Here is a 17,457-nt window from a genome sequence, read left to right on the forward strand (position 1 = left end):
AAACTGCGAGAGGCAGTGAAGGATAGGCGTGCCTGGCGTGCTCTGGTCCATGGGGTCACGAAGAGTCGGACACGACTGAACAACTGAACAACAACAACAAGGATCAAGGTTGTGAGAATGGATTTGGACTCTCTCCAAGCAGCCAGTCTTTGCTTTGTCGTCTTGTTTGGCCTATATAAGGTCCCCTGCCAATGGATGAAGAACGACACACCCGACAATAAAGTTTTAACACTTTATTCAAAGGAACAAAGGGATGCCGACTTTCCTCACATGCATGCTGCTGTTCCTCCAATGTTCGTGCAGAGCATGACAGAGGACTTGCTTTAAAAAATAATAATAATCCTGGTGAAAGGGTTTATGAAAAAACGAGAGTGGAGATCCCACAGGGAGAAGAGGAAGTCTCTTCAGAAAGTGGGTCAATGGGCCTAATGCAGACACAATGCATGACTGCAGTGTGTCCTTGGGAAGAAAAGCCCTCCAGCTGCACAGAGGCGCTCTGTGAGTCGGCAGCCCTTGGGAGACCCATGGAGATGATGCCCCAGGGAAGTGGTGCCCAGGCAGCGGGCATGAGCAGGCTACTGCCACAGCATAAAGCTTGCTTCGTCCCTCCTAACCCCCAGGAGCAGGGAGATCTGGAAAACCTCCACCGCAGCCGCTGACAAGCACCCAGCAGAACCACACTGGTGTCTCCTGCACACATCAGCCGTTTGGCAGGCAAATCACCTGCCACAGTGACCTCCATTCACCTATTCACTATTGTGGTGAAAAAGAAAATCCATATAGGTCATAACTCTATGAGTTGCTGCCTTCTGAGGCTAGCCAGATCAGAGGCATGATTCGGACTGGGCTCTGCAGCAGTCTCAAGGTTTCATGTTGCTCATGCGTATGTCCCGCTCATGCTCAAACTGCCGGTGGTCAACCCTCTCCAGAAACGCTTTCCTCTCCAAGTACCTGCAGGGAAGGAGGCAGAGGGTTAGCTCCAGAGACACCAAAACACAAGCCAGTCTGGCCTCCAGTTTGACGCCAGGAAATAAACTACGGAAAGACCCTGTTGCTGCTGCCCTTGCAGGGGCTTCACTGCCTCAAGTGCCACCTCGCTTTTTCAGCCCCAGAGAGTCACTGTTGCACAAGGCTCCCCTGCTCCCCTGGCAGATGGTGGGCACTGGTGCTCCCATGTCGCCAGTAAGTTATTGCGGCCAGTCCCATGTGCAACATGTCTTGGGCAACAACTTTGCATATGGATTTAAGAGAGTGGGAAAGATTAAGAATCAGGCAGAGCTAAACTCCTTCACTTGACTTTCCTTCCCCAACAAAATAACCCAAATTGTCCAACTAATTGCAAGCTATAAATAATTTCCAATAATGACACTGGAGACAAGCACAAATGAAATCAAGTGCATTTTTGTGCAACCTTCAGTTGTCCCTCATCAACCCCTTGCCATAACTCAGTAGGGCAGCACAAGGCCACCTATCTCTCCTCCCGCAAACACCCCAGGGCTCTCACATGGCCTGTCCCACATACTGCCAGGCACAGAAATAAAAAAACCAAAGGGGCATTTCCTGTGGGGCCTGCCCTACATAACACCATAATGAGAAGCAGCTGAAGAACTCTCTCTCTCTCTCTCTCTCTCTCTCTCTCTCTCTCTCTCTCTGTGTGTGTGTGTGTGTGTGTGTGTAGGTCCTCCTCATCTCTTACAAAACCAGGCCAGCCCAGAACAAGAGAGTTCTGGTTTCACAAACTTGGAGCTCACTGCAGATACATTGGTGGTGAATGGGGGTGAGACGTGTGTGGAATACACCGGGGTGCCCAAAGTTTTTATTGGGATCTATTATTGGTACATTCCTGGGCGATCTGCATTAGCTCAGCAAGGGTTTCTAATTCCCAATTTAACTGCATATTGGTCTCTCTGTTCCAGTCCTATAAAATATAACTATTTGTTGATGCTGTCCTGGTCTTTGCGCTGTTCCACTGGCCAGTTTCCAGGCTCTGCCTGGTGGACCTTGGACTTCTAGCAAAAACACACAGTTGATACAAACTTTAAAAATGCCCACCCCTGATGTCACAGGGGCAGGCAGTGCCAGACCAAAGGGACAGCTGGGAATCTGCTCCTCAATGGAAGCGTTTATCTGAGGCCTCAAGATTCGTGGAAAGAACTACAAATGTCAAACCCCTGGAAAAGATATACTGATGCCGCTATGCCTGCTGGAGGATGCTGCCCTCTTACCCATCTTTCCCTCGGTTGTGGATGGCCAGCTCCTCCCCGATGCCCTCCTCTTCTTTGAAGGTCTCCCAGTCTAGCTTGGATTTCTCCAGGGTGCTGAGCTTCTGCTTTTTGGTGCCTATCTTCCCCAGGAGGCTGTTCATGCCACTCGGCCGCTTCACTCTGGCAGAGACAAGAAGGCAGGTTACAAGGGAGGTTCAAGGAAGTCCCAGCAAAACAAGGCAGATGAGCCCAGGTGGGGGATGCAGTGCTTCTCCAGAGTCCAGCAACCTGGCAGCTCTCCCCCTTGCAGGTGAAAATTCCTACAGGTGGGCCTAAGCCGTCATTGCCTGAAGCAGCTCAGCAGTTTTGGGAATGAGCTGTGGTTCAACTCTCTTCTCTGCCACCAATGCACACTCTACCAGTCTTCACAACCTGGTGTCCTCCAAATGTTTTGAACCACACCTCCCATCAGAGCTGTTGGCAGGGGGTGATGGGAGTCATAGCCTAAGACATGAGTGTCAATCAATATGGGGATATAATACCAGTCTACTTAAAGGGCTGTTGTTAAGGATTATGGGAGAATATATGCAAAACAATCTGAACATGCTAAAGTACACTGCTAAAGTCTTAAGTATTATGGTCACTACTTCTAAGTCCCATGGAGAAGAGGAAGATGGATGAAGGCATCGGCACAGCATCTCTTGAGAACCTAACACTTGATGAAGGCATTCAGACAATTATACACTGGACTTGTTCAGGTCATGGAGCCTGGAGTCCTCCTCTCAGTTACCCCAGTGTATGTCAGAGTACATGTCAGGTCACTGGTCTCTCTAGCCCAGTGCTACCTACAGCTCTGCCCAACCGCAGCTCCCCAGGGTCTTGTCTATTCAGGTTTCTAGCCCCCAAGTGTATGGGGATGTATGATAGGTGACAGCACCCTTTAATCCTTGAGCTTGGGAAGGCCTTCCCCTGGCCCTCCTAGGTTGCTGCTCTGGTGTCTTATATCGATTGTTTGTGGATTTCTTTAAAGCGTTTTACTGTACTCTACTGTATAGTCTGTTGTTTTCAATATGCTGCTTATAGCTTGGGGGGCCTTTGGGCCAAAAAACAGTACATAAATAAAATGTAGCCACAACAACCACCCCACAAACAAGGCTCCCATTTGCCTCCTTTTACAAATGGAGCACAGAGAGAAGAATAATCCATAGCACAAAGAGGCTTCACCATCCAAAAGTCCATCTAGCTCTTGAACCAAAGTGCCTCCCATGGTCCATTCTGATAAAACTATTGCCACATATATGCACTTATGATAACAATGTAACAATGTCAAAAGTCTGCCTGCAGCTAACAAACCTTTTTACTTTTTCCTCTCCAACTTTCCACAAGGAAGTGAGTCATGAGGTTGTTAAGTGCCCACAGGTGCACAGTTGGCTTGCCTTGGCAACACACAACTTTGGAGTGCCATGGGAAGGCTTTACAAAAAATGCAGAACATCTGAACACTGATTATTGGGCCTCCCTTTCCTTTGCTCTGAGCCCCACCAAAGCAGAATCCTCCACTGCTTCTCAAATGTCACTGGAGTTTCTGAAGCCAGTTCTTTGGACAGCAGAAGTCTCCTAATGAATGAGGCCCAGTCCTGAAAAAGAGTCTAAATCACAGCCATCTGCCCAGTGGGAAATTCTAGCCCTTAAGTAACGAAACAGCATGGCCCTCCAACTCCCAGGGTGTGCAGGAAACGCCACGCGGCCTTAATGGGGCCTCTGCAGATCCGTCACTGCAGACGTGGAAACAGCAATGCAAACTCCCATGAACCCCGTCAGCAGAGTCTCCAGCTTGCCGTTTATTTGCATTCCTGGGATAACTTCCTTTCTGCCAATCAGTGGCCATTCTGAAAATTCAGAGCGGAAACGACTTGCATTCTAAGGCTGAGGGGAAAGAACCATGGATGGGCAAGGAACAGCATTCAGGATATTTTACTGGAAAACAATGAGTCAGAGGAAAACATTTTCCAGCCCTTTTGTTTTCAAGATTCTGTCCAAGTTCAGGGCCTCAAGGTGTACAACAACACACTCTCCCTCTCTCTGCACTACTTGCCGCCAGCGAAGCTACTGCAAAATTTGAAACACAATCCAGGCCCATGTCTCTGTTCAGTTCAACAGCCAGGCTAAATGCTTGCTTGTAACATGGGTGGCTAACCTGTGGCCTTTCAGGTGTGGGCAGAGTCAGCCCTAGTCAGATGGCAGGGATGGTGATGGGAGAAGGAGTCCAGAAATATATGAAAGGCCATAGGTTAGCCACCCCTAGTTTGTAACGTTTTTAATTTCACCACTTCTCCCAGCTCCTCAGATCAGCACCCCTGGCTCTCCCCATTCTCTTTATTATCCTCCGCACAATCCTGTGTGATTAGGAAGTGCTGCGAAAAGGTATGAGAAGCCCAAGGACAGCCAGTCTCCCAGAAAGAGGTCTCTGGCACTTGCGAGATGGAAGACATGCCCTGCCTGGAAAACAAGCCCAATGAGTGACCTGCCCAAGGTAACACGAGAAGCCCTTTCTCATGAGCAGCACAGTGACTATCATCAGGATCTCACTCTCATCCTCTGCCAAACAGCTGCTGTTTAAGACCATGGCTAGTCATTGGACTTTCACAGCTGAGATAATAAGTTTAGAACTCAACATCTGAAGGGCCTGGTTGCTGAAAGAGGACACTTTTCTGGTCTAGCGTACAGCACAGGGCTCCAACTTTTACTGAGACTGGCTGGTTCCTGAATCCAAGTCCCTTGTCGCTCTCCCTGCAACCCCCCCCCCCCAAAAAAAGTTCTCAACCAAGCCAGCGTTGCTCTTTTCAAAGTGCACCGCTGTGCTTCAGGGCAAAACGCCTGCCGTTACAGGAGCCATATTTTGTTCCAAGGCACATTTTTCAGAGCCGCTCCAAGCTCCCCTTTTGGCTGGTGCCTGCAGAATTGGTGCTCTGCAGCTGTGCTCCCTCCCAGCCTCCACAAAGCACAGAGCAGCTAAATGAAGGACAGATGCTCCCTCCCTGGCCCCTCCCCCTCCAGGCCTGGCCCAATCAGCTCCCTCCTAACGGCTACGCCTTGCCCGGGTCTGGAGTGGAATCGACACGCAGCATCACAGCAGAAGGGTCTAAATCCCTGGGATTGCAGGGAGAGTGGGGGAGCGCTAATCCAGAGAAAGAGCACCGCTTCCACCAACAACAGCAGAAAGAAGCATCCGTGTCTCAAACCACAGGAAATGGCTTCCACAGCTGGCCATTGGCCTGTGCAGCCAAAATAAGATTTGCTCAGGAACAGGGGTGTGCTTCCAGCCATATCCCTCACAGAACTCTCCATTCCTTTCCAAAGAAGGCGAGGAAAGGGGACCAAGCAGCGCCACGCACACAGGAGCAAAGTGCTGGCCCAGAAGCCGAGCATTCAGGCTTTTTGGTGGAGATTCCAGGTCTCCACTCCATTTAATGGCATTTCTAGCTGCTAGCAGACAGTGTTTTGAAAGGGCTGCAGTCTTCTCAGCAAGAGGCCTCCTCTTGATGTGAGCTCTCAGGGTGATGCAGCCGGCTAATGAGAAATACAACATAGCACACAGAGAGCAAAGAAGAAGGTGATTTGTCTGGAAAGCAGCCTACTCAAACTGGCTGTGGGACTTTTGGAGCAGCTGGCCTCTGAAAAGCTGTTAGAGCTCTTGGAGGGACATGCACAGGAATGAGGCCCCTTCTAGCCTGACAAAGAGTTTTCCAATGGCTATTAAATCTGTAGACGAAATGACATCACCTGGACAGGAACTGATTTCATGGCTCGGAGGGGTTCTGCGCCCCCTGGTGGCTGTGATCCATTTAAAAAGTCTTGGGGAAGTCACCCCCAGGAATGATGGAAGCTGCAGCCCAGCAACATTGCTGGGCCACAGATTCTGCACCTCTTTTCTACTGCCACCAGGAAAGAAAGCAGCAGTTCAGCAGAATTAACACAGGCACTGAAAGTGGATGTTGACAGCAGGAAATGTGGCCATCTTTTCATGGAGCCAGACGCAGCCCAGCCCCTGAAGGATACAGTCCCAGCCCAGCCTGTTTCCTGGAGAGCTTTCTGCTCTGAGACAGACGGCAGCATCAGCATATATACAGGGGAAAACAAGAGGCTCTTCCAGCTACAGCAGAAGGGCTACGATTACCCCGTGACCTCTTTAGTTGCTTCAATATAACTCTTGGAGTGGTTCCTGTATTCTCGGCACAAAGCAGGGTGAAGACCAAAAGAGATACATAAATCAAAGCTTCGGGGAGCTGGCGGGTAGGGGTGCTCACGGAAGCAAAGATGCATTTCTGTCTTCACCTCTCAAAGGAATGCATCTTGTTACAGGCCACTGATCTGATGCACTGATTCAACTTAATTTAAGACTGTGACCCTTCAATCCAGTCCATGCTTAAGGAAAAGGGAGCTGCCCAACTTGCTATAAAGTTGAATTTCACCTGCTGCTAATTCACAGCAACCTGGGAGTTGACAAGGGGCCACAGAGGTCACAAACTCAGGGCTGTCATTTTGGAAAACACCAAGATGAGAGCGAGAGACCAAGGCTGCTATTAACAGCAAGCAACTCTATAATAAGCCCAAACAGAAAGGCCAGGCTCTAACAATATTGCTACCGGAGCTATTTTCTCATAGCCTCTGCTGTGATTAGCACACTGAATTTGGGTTACAAAAGCAGGGAAATCTAGACTGAAAATGGAACCTTTGTTCCCAAAGTGGAGTCACTGTGCGTTGGCTAATGCAGCTTGAATGGTGGAAACGATCAGACCTGCCCGGATTACAGCATGGCGGGGAGAGGGGGCAGGTGGAACTTTCCCAACCCACAACCAAACTCCTTCATCTTAAGCCCAACATCTGAGAACATTTAGCAAGGAATCCTTCACATTGTGTAGCAACAGGTCCACAGTGCAGGTGTGATTCAACTATTACGTAGTAAAAGCAAAGGAATAGGTGCAAGACCTCCACCCTGTGCCTCTGCTTCTGGGATAGCAATGGAACGGAGGAGCTATCAGCTCCATCAAGACCCCTGCCTGAGTTATGTGCAGGCTTTAGCCGGGCAAGAATTCGGCATCCAGATGCCTGCATCCATAAACCAAACATTACAGTGGTACCCCATGTTACACACGCGATCCGTTCCGGATCGTGCTACGTAACATGGGCATGCTTAACATGAATGCCCGGAAAAAAAGAAAAAACTCGGGTGTTTCCGTGTTTTTGCACTTCTGCGCATGCGCAAAGTGCGCAGAACGCTTCTGCGCACCCGCACGCTCCAGGGAGGACTTCTGGGTTGCAGAGGTTCGTAAGTCAAACGTACGCAACACGGAGCGTACGAAACTCGAGGTATGACTGTACATGGCTTTCAGTTGTTATATATGTATTGTTAATATTTGTGTTGCAAAAACCACCCTGAGATCTTAAGTGATGGAAGGGTGGTTTACAAATGGGGTAAATGCTCACTGATATGGGATTAAGATAGGATATAAGAAGTAGATAGAAATAAATTATGTTTATTTTTATTAGGATTAAGATTAAATTAAAATGATGATTATTGTTTATAAAGATTAGGATTAGATGAGAATGATGATTTTATATGTTATAAAATTACTAAAGAAGATTAGAAATGAACGCAGAAGAGAGGATGCGAGGAGGTCTCAAAACAATGTTAGGACTATTATAAGGATAGTTAAATAAGTGTTTGTTATTTTTTGTAGTTTTGTAGTACTTTGTAGTGTTTTGTATTTTGTATTTTGTGTGCTTTATTGTTAAAATTTAATAAATTCTTATTTTAAAAAAAAGATATGGGAGTCCAGTGGCATGCAATTCTCAAATCTGCTCTTTACAGGTTGTTCTGAGTTAAGTTGATTGTTTGAAGTCAACTGGCCTTATTACAGCACAAGCTTCAGCTTCTCTACTCAGAAGTAGAGTTGTGCTTGGAATAAAGCCGAAGGCCAGTGATCCCAGAGGGTCTGCTCAGAATAAAGCTTATAACCTTAGGTGTCAAACACTGTCTTCAGTCTTGGGGCCAATGCATAACTTTATAACACTTATTTTACAACTGTTTTATGGTTGAGAATGTTTATACTGATTGGCATATCATGTTATTAAATAAACTATTACATTTCTCCTTCAACCTGCAAACGACATTGCTTTAATGTCATGCCCACTTTTTTGTTTATCACCCATCCCTGCAGCTATCATAGTTGATATACAGAGGGCATGACCAACTAATCATACCAAAACAAAATACAGCAACACACACAAACCTAGAACAATGAGAGTATATTTCAAAATAATTAAACAATAGAGAACTTGAAGACATTTTGAGTGATTTGTGTTGGTCCTAATAAAATCGTCCTACTGTGGATTTTATACTCCCCCCACACCACAATGGAATAATATGGCTATTTATGCTTTTTGTATGTCTAGTTCTACCATCACAACTTCTTGCCAAGTACCGTATTTTCCGGCGTATAAGACTGGGCGTATAAGACAACCCCCAACTTTTCCAGTTAAAATATAGAGTTTGAGATATACACGGCGTATAAGTCGACCCCCGACTTTTGAGAAGATTTTCCTGGATTAAAAAGTAGTCTTATACGCCAGAATATACAGTACTCTCACACCATTTGCAAGGTTACTGTTCATTAAGACCAAGAAGCACTTTCTGCAATGGCCTCAAATTGTCAAGCTTGCAACTTCAGCTGGAAAGACAGAATACAAGAGAGAAGGGCAGAAACAATGTACTTCAGCTCAAGAGGGAAGTAGCTAGAATATTGTGTGCAGTCATAGAACCTCTTCAGGGGCCACTTGTCCTCTCAAGGAGAACGGCAGCAGACCTCAGGTTCCTTCATGAATGAGAGCTCACTGTGACTTGCGTGTGAAACCTCCTTCCTCCCTGGCAAGAATGCTCTAGTTCAAGGCTTCCCAAACTTGGGTCTCCAGCTGTTTCTAGACTCTCTTTACGCCTAGCTAGCAGGACCAGTAGTCAGGGATGATGAGAATTGTAGTCCCAAAACAGCTATAGACCCAACTTTGGGAAACTCTTCCGATTCATTCATTCACTTCCCCCGAGGGTGACGGGAGCAAGGGAAAGTCTCACACGTAGAATCCAAGCAACTCATTGATGAGGTCCCAAGATCCTGCCAACGCCAAAGATGCAAGCATTACAATCTCCCAGCAGAATTCTAATGTTCACAGAAGCTTTGAACCTGCAGGACCAGGCGGCTAGGGCTTACCCAGAAACAGTAGGCGAGGATGCTGGGACGACAGTCTTCTGCTCTTGCTGCTTCAGAAAGAACTGGGCTTCTTCAGATGTAGCATCAACTTCCTTTGTGACCCTGCCACAAGGAAAGGGAAGAATACCAAAGCCATCTGTTAAAGCTGGAACACGTGTGCAGAGCAGAAACTATAGAGGCAGCGGTTGGCCATAAAGTTGTGAGAGGCGGTGTGGTGTTGCAGACAATGACTACAGAGACCTGGGTTCAAGTTCTTGGTATGCCATGAAGTTCACTGGGTGACTCTTTTCAACAGCTCTGCTTTGAAGATGCATAGCCGTCTTAAAACATTTCTTCTCAGCTAAGCAACAGACAACCACCAAGCATCAAACTTCTAGAGGCATAGTGCAAAAAGACCCTAAGAATGAAAGAATTATCCTGCTGAATGAGACAAAAGGCCTAGCACTTCCTTTTCAATAGTGGCAAGTCAGATGCCTCGAGAAGCTCATCTTTCCCACAAGCAGGGCATGATTGTGGTACGCACCCAGTTCCTCCACAGCATCTGGTTACTGGCCAGTGAACATACCAACCTTAGCTGTCACAGCTAACAGACTAATGCATATACAGCTTTTTCATATTAATTCCAAAAGTCGCTCATAAATTTAATTCCTACCAATAAAATGTCCAGGGAAAAATACAAGCCAAATAATCCATCCTCAGATATGCTTTCTAACCCATTTTTATGCAGTAATTTTTTTTTCCTTCATCCATGACAGTGTAGCTTCTTCAGTTTAAAATCTATTGCTTTGGCATCCTTAACAGACACCACCTTCAAAAAGTTCGGAGGAGAATCTACAACATCCCTAGAACGATGGATTTTGTGGCGTTGCTGAAGTGATCTTCCACTTAGGAAGTTCTGTTCAACATTTAACCCAAATCTACCTTCCTGTTATTTAAGCCTGTTACTTCCTGGAGTATCCTCAGTGGATCTGGTGAACAATGATTCCCTTCCTTCATAAACATATTCCCTCCCTGTGGCCTCTTCATTAGGGTAAACATGAACAGTTCCTTCAAGTTTCTTCCAAATATAATGTGCTTTCAAGGTATCTAATCTTCTTTAGAATATTCCTCAGTCTGTCAATATCTTTCTTGAATTACAGGCTCAGGTAATCTATGCGTAATGCAAGTCTCATCAGTAACAGTACTACTTGCCAAGCCCTGGAACAATGTATCTTAAGAAAACCGAGATGCTATTTGCCTTTTAAACCATACCATCAGGCTACTGATTCATCCTGAACTGGCTATTTACTGACGCTTCCCCCAAGTACTCTCCATCTAGCCAACTCCTCCACAGGTAACCAATATGCAATGAGGATCCCAACAAAACACTACAAACAATACCAAGTCCTGACTGCTCATTTATAAGGTCACCGACAATTAAATGGCATCTGTTTCCAATTCTAATTTATTGCATTTACTGTGTCTAGGGGAGTAATTGTTACAGCAAATACAAATTAAGATCAGTCTGGGACTGACGATAGAGGTCTTGGAGAATGGCCAAGGTTTGGATAAAAATCCAATCAGCACTTGTCCGGTAAGAATTACAGGTTGCAGTTCGTTTTTGATTGTACATAACTGGAATATGTAGTAGCTATAGGGTATGTTTGCAGAGTTCTAGTTTGCAACAGGAGGAACACTGTTATTTATAAACTGCAACTTGGCAGCGTCCCTGATACTGTAGGAGTCCAAACCGGAAAGATTCTTTCCCATGGAATCAGGAAAGAACATACTGTATAAACTAGATAAAGACTAGTCAAAATGGACAATTACCAGTACATGCAGGTCCTGCTATTGGAACACATGTTATTCAAAATATCAGTTAACCAAACACAAAGAATTATACCCTAATGGCTGGTTCAGATATCCAGACAGCGGGAGTTTGCTCACTTCCATACTTGTTTGTGTTTTGCTGGGCATGGGCAGCCATTTTGGGCAGAAAACACCGAGGGAGGGAGAGATCAGACTAATCAGTTTTTCCTTTGTTTGGCTTTTGCAAATTGGCAGCAGCCACATCAGGCACAAACCATGGGGGGACGGGGACGGCAAGAGAGAACAGATAAATCACACATTACAAATGTTTCCATAGGAAGTAATGGAAATCATCAGCTTCTTATGCAAATGCTCACTTAAGGAACCATTTCCTACGAACCTATTGTGTTCATAAAGCGGGACCTGTGTGTACTCTGTCATGTCTGTATGGTGCAATGCCTCTGAATATCACATGCTGAGGAGAAACATCAGAGGAGACCTACTGCCTTTAAAACCTGCTTCTTCCCTTCCACAAGGCATTTGGCTGGCCACTGAAGGAAGCAGAATGCTGGACTGGGTGTGCCCTTGGTTTGATCCAGCAAGACTCTTCTGGTCACCTCCTTTCTCTAATGAGATAGGAAAGTCTCTGGCATTTTCCAGTCAGGCTTAAGCAAAGGGTGAGGCACTTTGGAACCTCCATAATTTCTCATGTCAGAGCAGACATCTATAATATTGGCTGTTGATGACTGTCCCATTGCTTTCAGTTTTTCTTTCTGGTCCTTAGTTACAGTCGAGGATCTGATAGATCAATTCCTAAGCAAAATAACTGGTTCAATTACTGCACACTCTTTCAATTTACATCAGTGCAGGGGCTCATAGCACATTTAGTGCTATCTGTGTCAGGATGAGAAATTATTGTTCACTTTTGCTGAGAAGAGAGTTCTCTCTACATCTTTCAGAGGTTAATGTAGGGAAAAGTCCAGACAAGCAATGGGAATTTTGAAGCTATACACAGCATGAAACAGAAGCAAGGTTCTGTTGTTGTGCAGCAGTTCCTGTTGACAAGGCAGAGTTAATTTTTATCCAGTTCCTGGCCCTGGGTCAATGTTATATCACTAGGTAATTGTTGTGGGCCTGAATATATGAAGATTTGTCTCCTCTTATATGAACCTGCCAACATACTCTAGTCATTAGATGGTTTAGAAATGCAACCCAGGGCCACTTTCTAACACACAGTATCTGCATACAGGGGTCAAGAGCTTTTTGCCAGTGGTGTTCCTACTGTGAAATTCTATGCCCCCTCAGCATTTCACAACCCACTGGAGACAGCACTATTCAGCCTTGTGTTTGGAGGACATATAGTGGTCCTGTCTTATCTACCCGTTATGTTGCTGTTTTGATGCCATTTAAAAATTTTTTTAAAGTTTTTCAGTTCTATTGAAACCTAAAACTTCTTCACATTAATGTTGCTAAGATGCTTTGGGGACCCTATAATAGGACAGAAGGTAAGGATATGCATATTTTAGTAAAATACTGTTAATATTTTTAGACACAGTTGAGGCAAAGAGTTAAATGCAATGGCTCAAAAAGGACCAGGGATATGGCTCATTGTGGCTAGAAAGGCAAGAGGCCAAACTCACCTCACCTCTTCACCCGCAAAGTCAAAGACTTTGGTGATGGCAACTTTGCTCTTCTCAGGTTCCTTCACCACCTCCTGAGGTTTGCATGAATTCTTCTCTTCGGCTGGCTAACCAAAACATTATGAGAAACCACATTTGTCAAATGTCAGAGTCAGCCCAAATTCTCTTTCAAGTTCATTAAATTTCAGGTGCAATGCCATGCTCAATACCAGCAGTAGCTTCTCCGCCATCAGTTTCCACTTCCTTTCAAACTTCACTCCCATCTAATCTGGATTTTCGAATGACAATTCACTTCTCTGGTAATTCAAGCATGAAAACAAGTGTGATCTGGAACCCCACGTTTTGCAACTCAACTGTCAGGTGTGGAGAGTCCTCCTCTCCCTTTGGTAGCTTCACAGATAAGAATTAACAAGCAGTTGATAGATTTATAGTCCTTTTATTATAGCATCATGTTGTAAGCACAAATACACAGCTCTCTGCAAGAAGGGCAGTTGGCTAGTCTAATCCTCCTTCTGACTTCTGCAGCATTTTAGGCACCAACGGAAAGTTCCTCCTTCCCTCTGATTCCTTTGCTCTCTGATACATGTGGACCTCCGAGTCTGTGGTGAGGGCCCCCCCCCACACTCTCAAGTGACGTCTCAACTAGCTTCCCCCTCCCTTCTGGTTCTGTTGTCATTATCTCGTAACCGGGTAACTCCTCCTTAAGCTGCTCAGCTGTCTCTCTCTCTTTCTGCTTATGAACATGTTGTGGACAAGGGGGGGCGACTCTTCCCCCTCCAGCTCTCCATCAGAGAGAAGCTGGTCTGCCATAGAATGCATTCCCCAGTCCTCATCTTCAGACCATTCCCTGACATCAACAAATCTCATGCCTAGATGTTATGGGTTCAACTACTACCTGCTTAAAGTCATGAAAAAGAACAACAGGCCTCTTCATCCCAAGATCTCAAACCTCAAATGAACTATCATTTGAAACTTTTAAAGACCTGATTAATATAACGCCATTTATGCAAGGGTAATCTGAAGACTTTTCCAAGTTGCAAATAATGGCATTCATCGCTCCATTTGTAAATTTCTTTCCAGGCAAAACTGGTGTTGATCAACCTTAACTACCTTCCTCCAGCTCTCTCTCCTCCCATTTCTCACTGTAATCTCTATACAGTGGTACCTTGGTTTAAGAACAGCTTAACATTTTATGAACTATTCAGTTTACAAACTCCGGAAAACCGGAAGTAGTGTCCCGGTTTCCAAACTTTACCTCGGTCTAAGAACGGAATCCGAATGATGGAAGGGCACCGGCGGTGGGAGGCCTCATTAGGGAAAGCGTGCCCCGGTTTAAGAACAGTTTCGGTTTAAGAATGGACACCCGGAACGGATTAAGTTCATAAACCGAGGTACCACTGTAACATCATCAATCTGATCTACTTTCTTGGAACAGCAAACCAGGATAATCAGAAAGAATCAACAACAAATACCCCTGAATGCACATTTGTGTGGAATCTTCCTTGCTCTGGATGTCTTTGATTAGTGATCAGTTGGAAACCCAAATATCTTGCAGACATTACTTATCAGACAATATACTACCCCTATTGTGCCCTCTCACCTTGTCTTTCTGTGTGCAACCAGACGCCTGAACTGCAGGAGGTGCTTTTGGTTTCTGGCCCACATCACTGAGGAAACTGGCCCACAAAGCATCCTCTTTTTGTCTTTTATCAGTTTCTTTCATGTGTGGATTGCTTTCTGCCGACTCGCTACCCTCACTGTCGCTTTCATCATCCTTTGATGCCTCTCCTCCACCTGGTTTGAAGAAGAGGCCACATCCTTTGTTCCTTTTCCTAAGAATGAATGTCACCAAACCATACTCACATTAGCAAATGATTTACATACACTGCCTACATTATACTTTTGCAGTAGTGATCTTTCAAAAGCCCAGTAGTTAAAACGTGGAATCACGAGTTAAGAATGAAAGCTTGATAAATGACAGTATGTCAGTATCCCATGCACCACTGTAACCCCTACAATGAAAGAAAACAAGAGTGGAGACACGAATGTCAAGAACTCAGTCAAGGCTAATAATAAAAAATAATAATTTTAATGGCTACTATCTCAGATAACGAAGGAAACCTAGGCAGATATGAAAGAGAAAATTGGGGGAATTCTCAGACAGCTCCTTGCTGAACCGGATGAGAACTGTTGCTGAGCTTGCTGTGTTACTGATAGTTTCCCTCTTCCACTGTCATCACTCTCTAAGGACCCACCTATTCTGAAGGCATGATCCTTGACCTGAGCTATTTATTCATAAGCAGAACCAAATATGTACATTCCTAGAGCCAGCCACAGGGTTCTTAATCTGCTCACTCACTTCCACTGACATCAAATGAAGCTGGTGCCTACCGACATGTGATCTCCTTGGAATTCTTCTTGCATTTTTCCCTGTGTGATGGCTTCTCCTCCTCCTCATCTTCCTTAACCAATTCATTTACATCATCTTCACTGTATTCTTCACCTGTTATCAACACAGCTTTCATTATCAAAACAGTAATCATTTCAACAGATTTTGTGCCTGCAGCAATAGTTAGGCTGGGATTGCATGTTATATGGGGAAAGGGGCCTATGCTATTGCAATTGGGCAGTATTCTGCACTACAGTGGTCTTTCTGGGCCACCCAACTCTTATCATTCAATATTCCACTCCTGCGCATGGTCTTGCATTCCTTTATGTCAACTTCAAAAAGAAACCATTCCTTATTATCTTAATGTAAAATCAACCCTGCCCTAAAAAAAATTTCTAAATTAAAATTGGAGATACACCTCACTCTTACACATCAAAAGGTTTATGTCTCACCCTTAGAAAAGCCAAAACAAAATAAAAAATAAAAAAATCCTTCCAGTAGCACCTTAGAGACCAACTAAGTTTGTTCTTGGTATGAGATTTCGTGTGCATGCACACTTCTTCAGATAAAGCCACTCCCTGCATTTGTGTTGATTGTGTTTGATTGGAATAAATCAAGTCCAGAGTAGGACTTCTAAGCCTTCAAATCAAACATGACCAAAATGATTGTGATAATATTATTATTTATATTTATTAGCTGTCTTTTCAGAAAAACTAAACTCAAAGCAACCTAACAAAAATGAACTTCAAAACATTTTTGTTATTAGCCTTGTAGTGCAATGTCACTTTAATACTGTTATTAAAATAACGGTAACATTTTTTTTAAAAATGGTGAAAACTCCCTGCAAGGAGAAAAACAGCACATCAGCAAGAAACACTTCTCTGGTCCTAGCTTTCTACTTACAAAGGGTTTTTCTCACTGGAAAACCAGTGTGGTGTAGTGGTTCGTGTTGGACTAGGACCTGATAGATCAGGATTCAAATCCCCACTTAACCATGAGGCTCATAAGTGGCGACCTTATGTCAGTCACTGCCTCTCAGGTTAAACTACTTCGCAGGGTTGTTGTGGGGATTAAACGAGGAGGGAGAAAATACCACTGTACACCACCCTGAGCTCCTTGGAGAAAAAGGTGGGATATAAGGGCAATAAAATAATAACAACAAATAAAAAATAAAAACGACAACAATAAGGGAGCACTGAAACGTTGATTTCTCTGCCCCATTTGTAGCCTGAAGTGGTTCAGCCCATTCCACCCCCTTCAAAATCCGTCCACCTCATTCAACAGCTCAACTTGCTGAGCCGGGGCTGCTGTCACGTGATGAACACAACGTGTAGCCCGGATGTAAGAGGCGTTCTGCGCGAAGGAACCCCAAACCGAAGCCCTTCCAGACATTCTCTTTTTGGGGGGGAGGGACCGATCACCCAGGCCCGGTCCTCTCCTGAGCGGGGGGACCGGGCCGCCCACCTGAGGGTAAGTAATCTTCATCCTCCTCCGACGAATATTCCTCCGAGTCCGACATGGCTCTTCGGCGAAGCTCAAGCCCTCCCTCAGTAAAGGGCAGGAAGTACTTCCGCTACCATAGAGCACATCCGGTTTCCTGAGCAAGAGTGCTTCACTATATTAACCCTAGAGATAAAGAAAGGTAGAGTGACACAACGCTTAGATTTTATTTTTTAATCGCGGCTTGTGAAAAAGATGAGGCTCCATAAAAGGCTGTGAGTGAAGTGCGATCGTACTGTTGCCAGTGGGTGACGATGACAGGGCCCTTCCCTCGGCCTTGTTGCGCTATTAAATCCCACGGGGAAGAAGAAAAGAACGCAGCGACTGGTCATGGCTCTATACTTATTTTTATAAACTCAGTAATGCACGACGGTAGTTGCAGTCTGAGGGTACAACAAGCTTCTCCCACGGAGGCAGCTTCTACTTCTGTTTCCTTTTTTCATTTATGACTTATATTCACCCCACTGCCCCTCCTTCTCTTCACCCTAACGAGGTAGGCTAGGCCCGGGACGAAGCGGCCTAGGCTGCCTGAATGTGGAGTCGAGCTCAGGCGCCGACAATTCAATAAATTTATTCATTTATTATTATTAAAACCTGGACCCTATATTCATTTTTAATTTATTAAAATAGTTGTATGCCGCTGTGTCATAAAAAAAAATACGTTCAAAGCGG

The 17,457-nt window shown here is 45.1% G+C and overlaps 1 protein-coding gene across 1 annotated transcript; it reads right to left on the bottom strand.

Annotated features, from left to right (window-relative positions):
- Window positions 1-218: 218 nt before the first annotated feature.
- Window positions 219-16,873, bottom strand: CFDP1 (craniofacial development protein 1). Its single transcript, XM_033157434.1, has 7 exons — window positions 16,750-16,873; window positions 15,288-15,399; window positions 14,497-14,728; window positions 12,897-13,003; window positions 9,469-9,570; window positions 2,226-2,384; window positions 219-951 (listed from the first exon to the last, which is right to left on the bottom strand). Exons 1-7 carry the CDS (start codon window positions 16,802-16,804, stop codon window positions 861-863), a joined length of 858 nt encoding a protein of 285 aa, XP_033013325.1. The 5' UTR covers window positions 16,805-16,873; the 3' UTR covers window positions 219-860.
- Window positions 16,874-17,457: the final 584 nt, after the last annotated feature.

The sequence above is a fragment of the Lacerta agilis genome, chromosome 8 (genome assembly GCF_009819535.1).
Source record: "Lacerta agilis isolate rLacAgi1 chromosome 8, rLacAgi1.pri, whole genome shotgun sequence".
NCBI lineage: Eukaryota > Metazoa > Chordata > Lepidosauria > Squamata > Lacertidae > Lacerta > Lacerta agilis.

What these genes read in the sequence shown, in the direction of transcription:
- CFDP1 (XM_033157434.1), bottom strand. Translation starts at nt 16,804, where the DNA reads ATGTCGGACTCGGAGGAATATTCGTCGGAGGAGGATGAAGATTACTTA. An exon ending in TGAAGATTACTTACCCTCAG is followed by an intron (nt 15,400 to 16,749) that starts GTGGGCGGCCCG and finishes TGTTGATAACAG; the next exon opens with GTGAAGAATACAGTGAAGAT. An exon ending in TCCAAGGAGATCACATGTCG is followed by an intron (nt 14,729 to 15,287) that starts GTAGGCACCAGC and finishes ATTCATTCTTAG; the next exon opens with GAAAAGGAACAAAGGATGTG.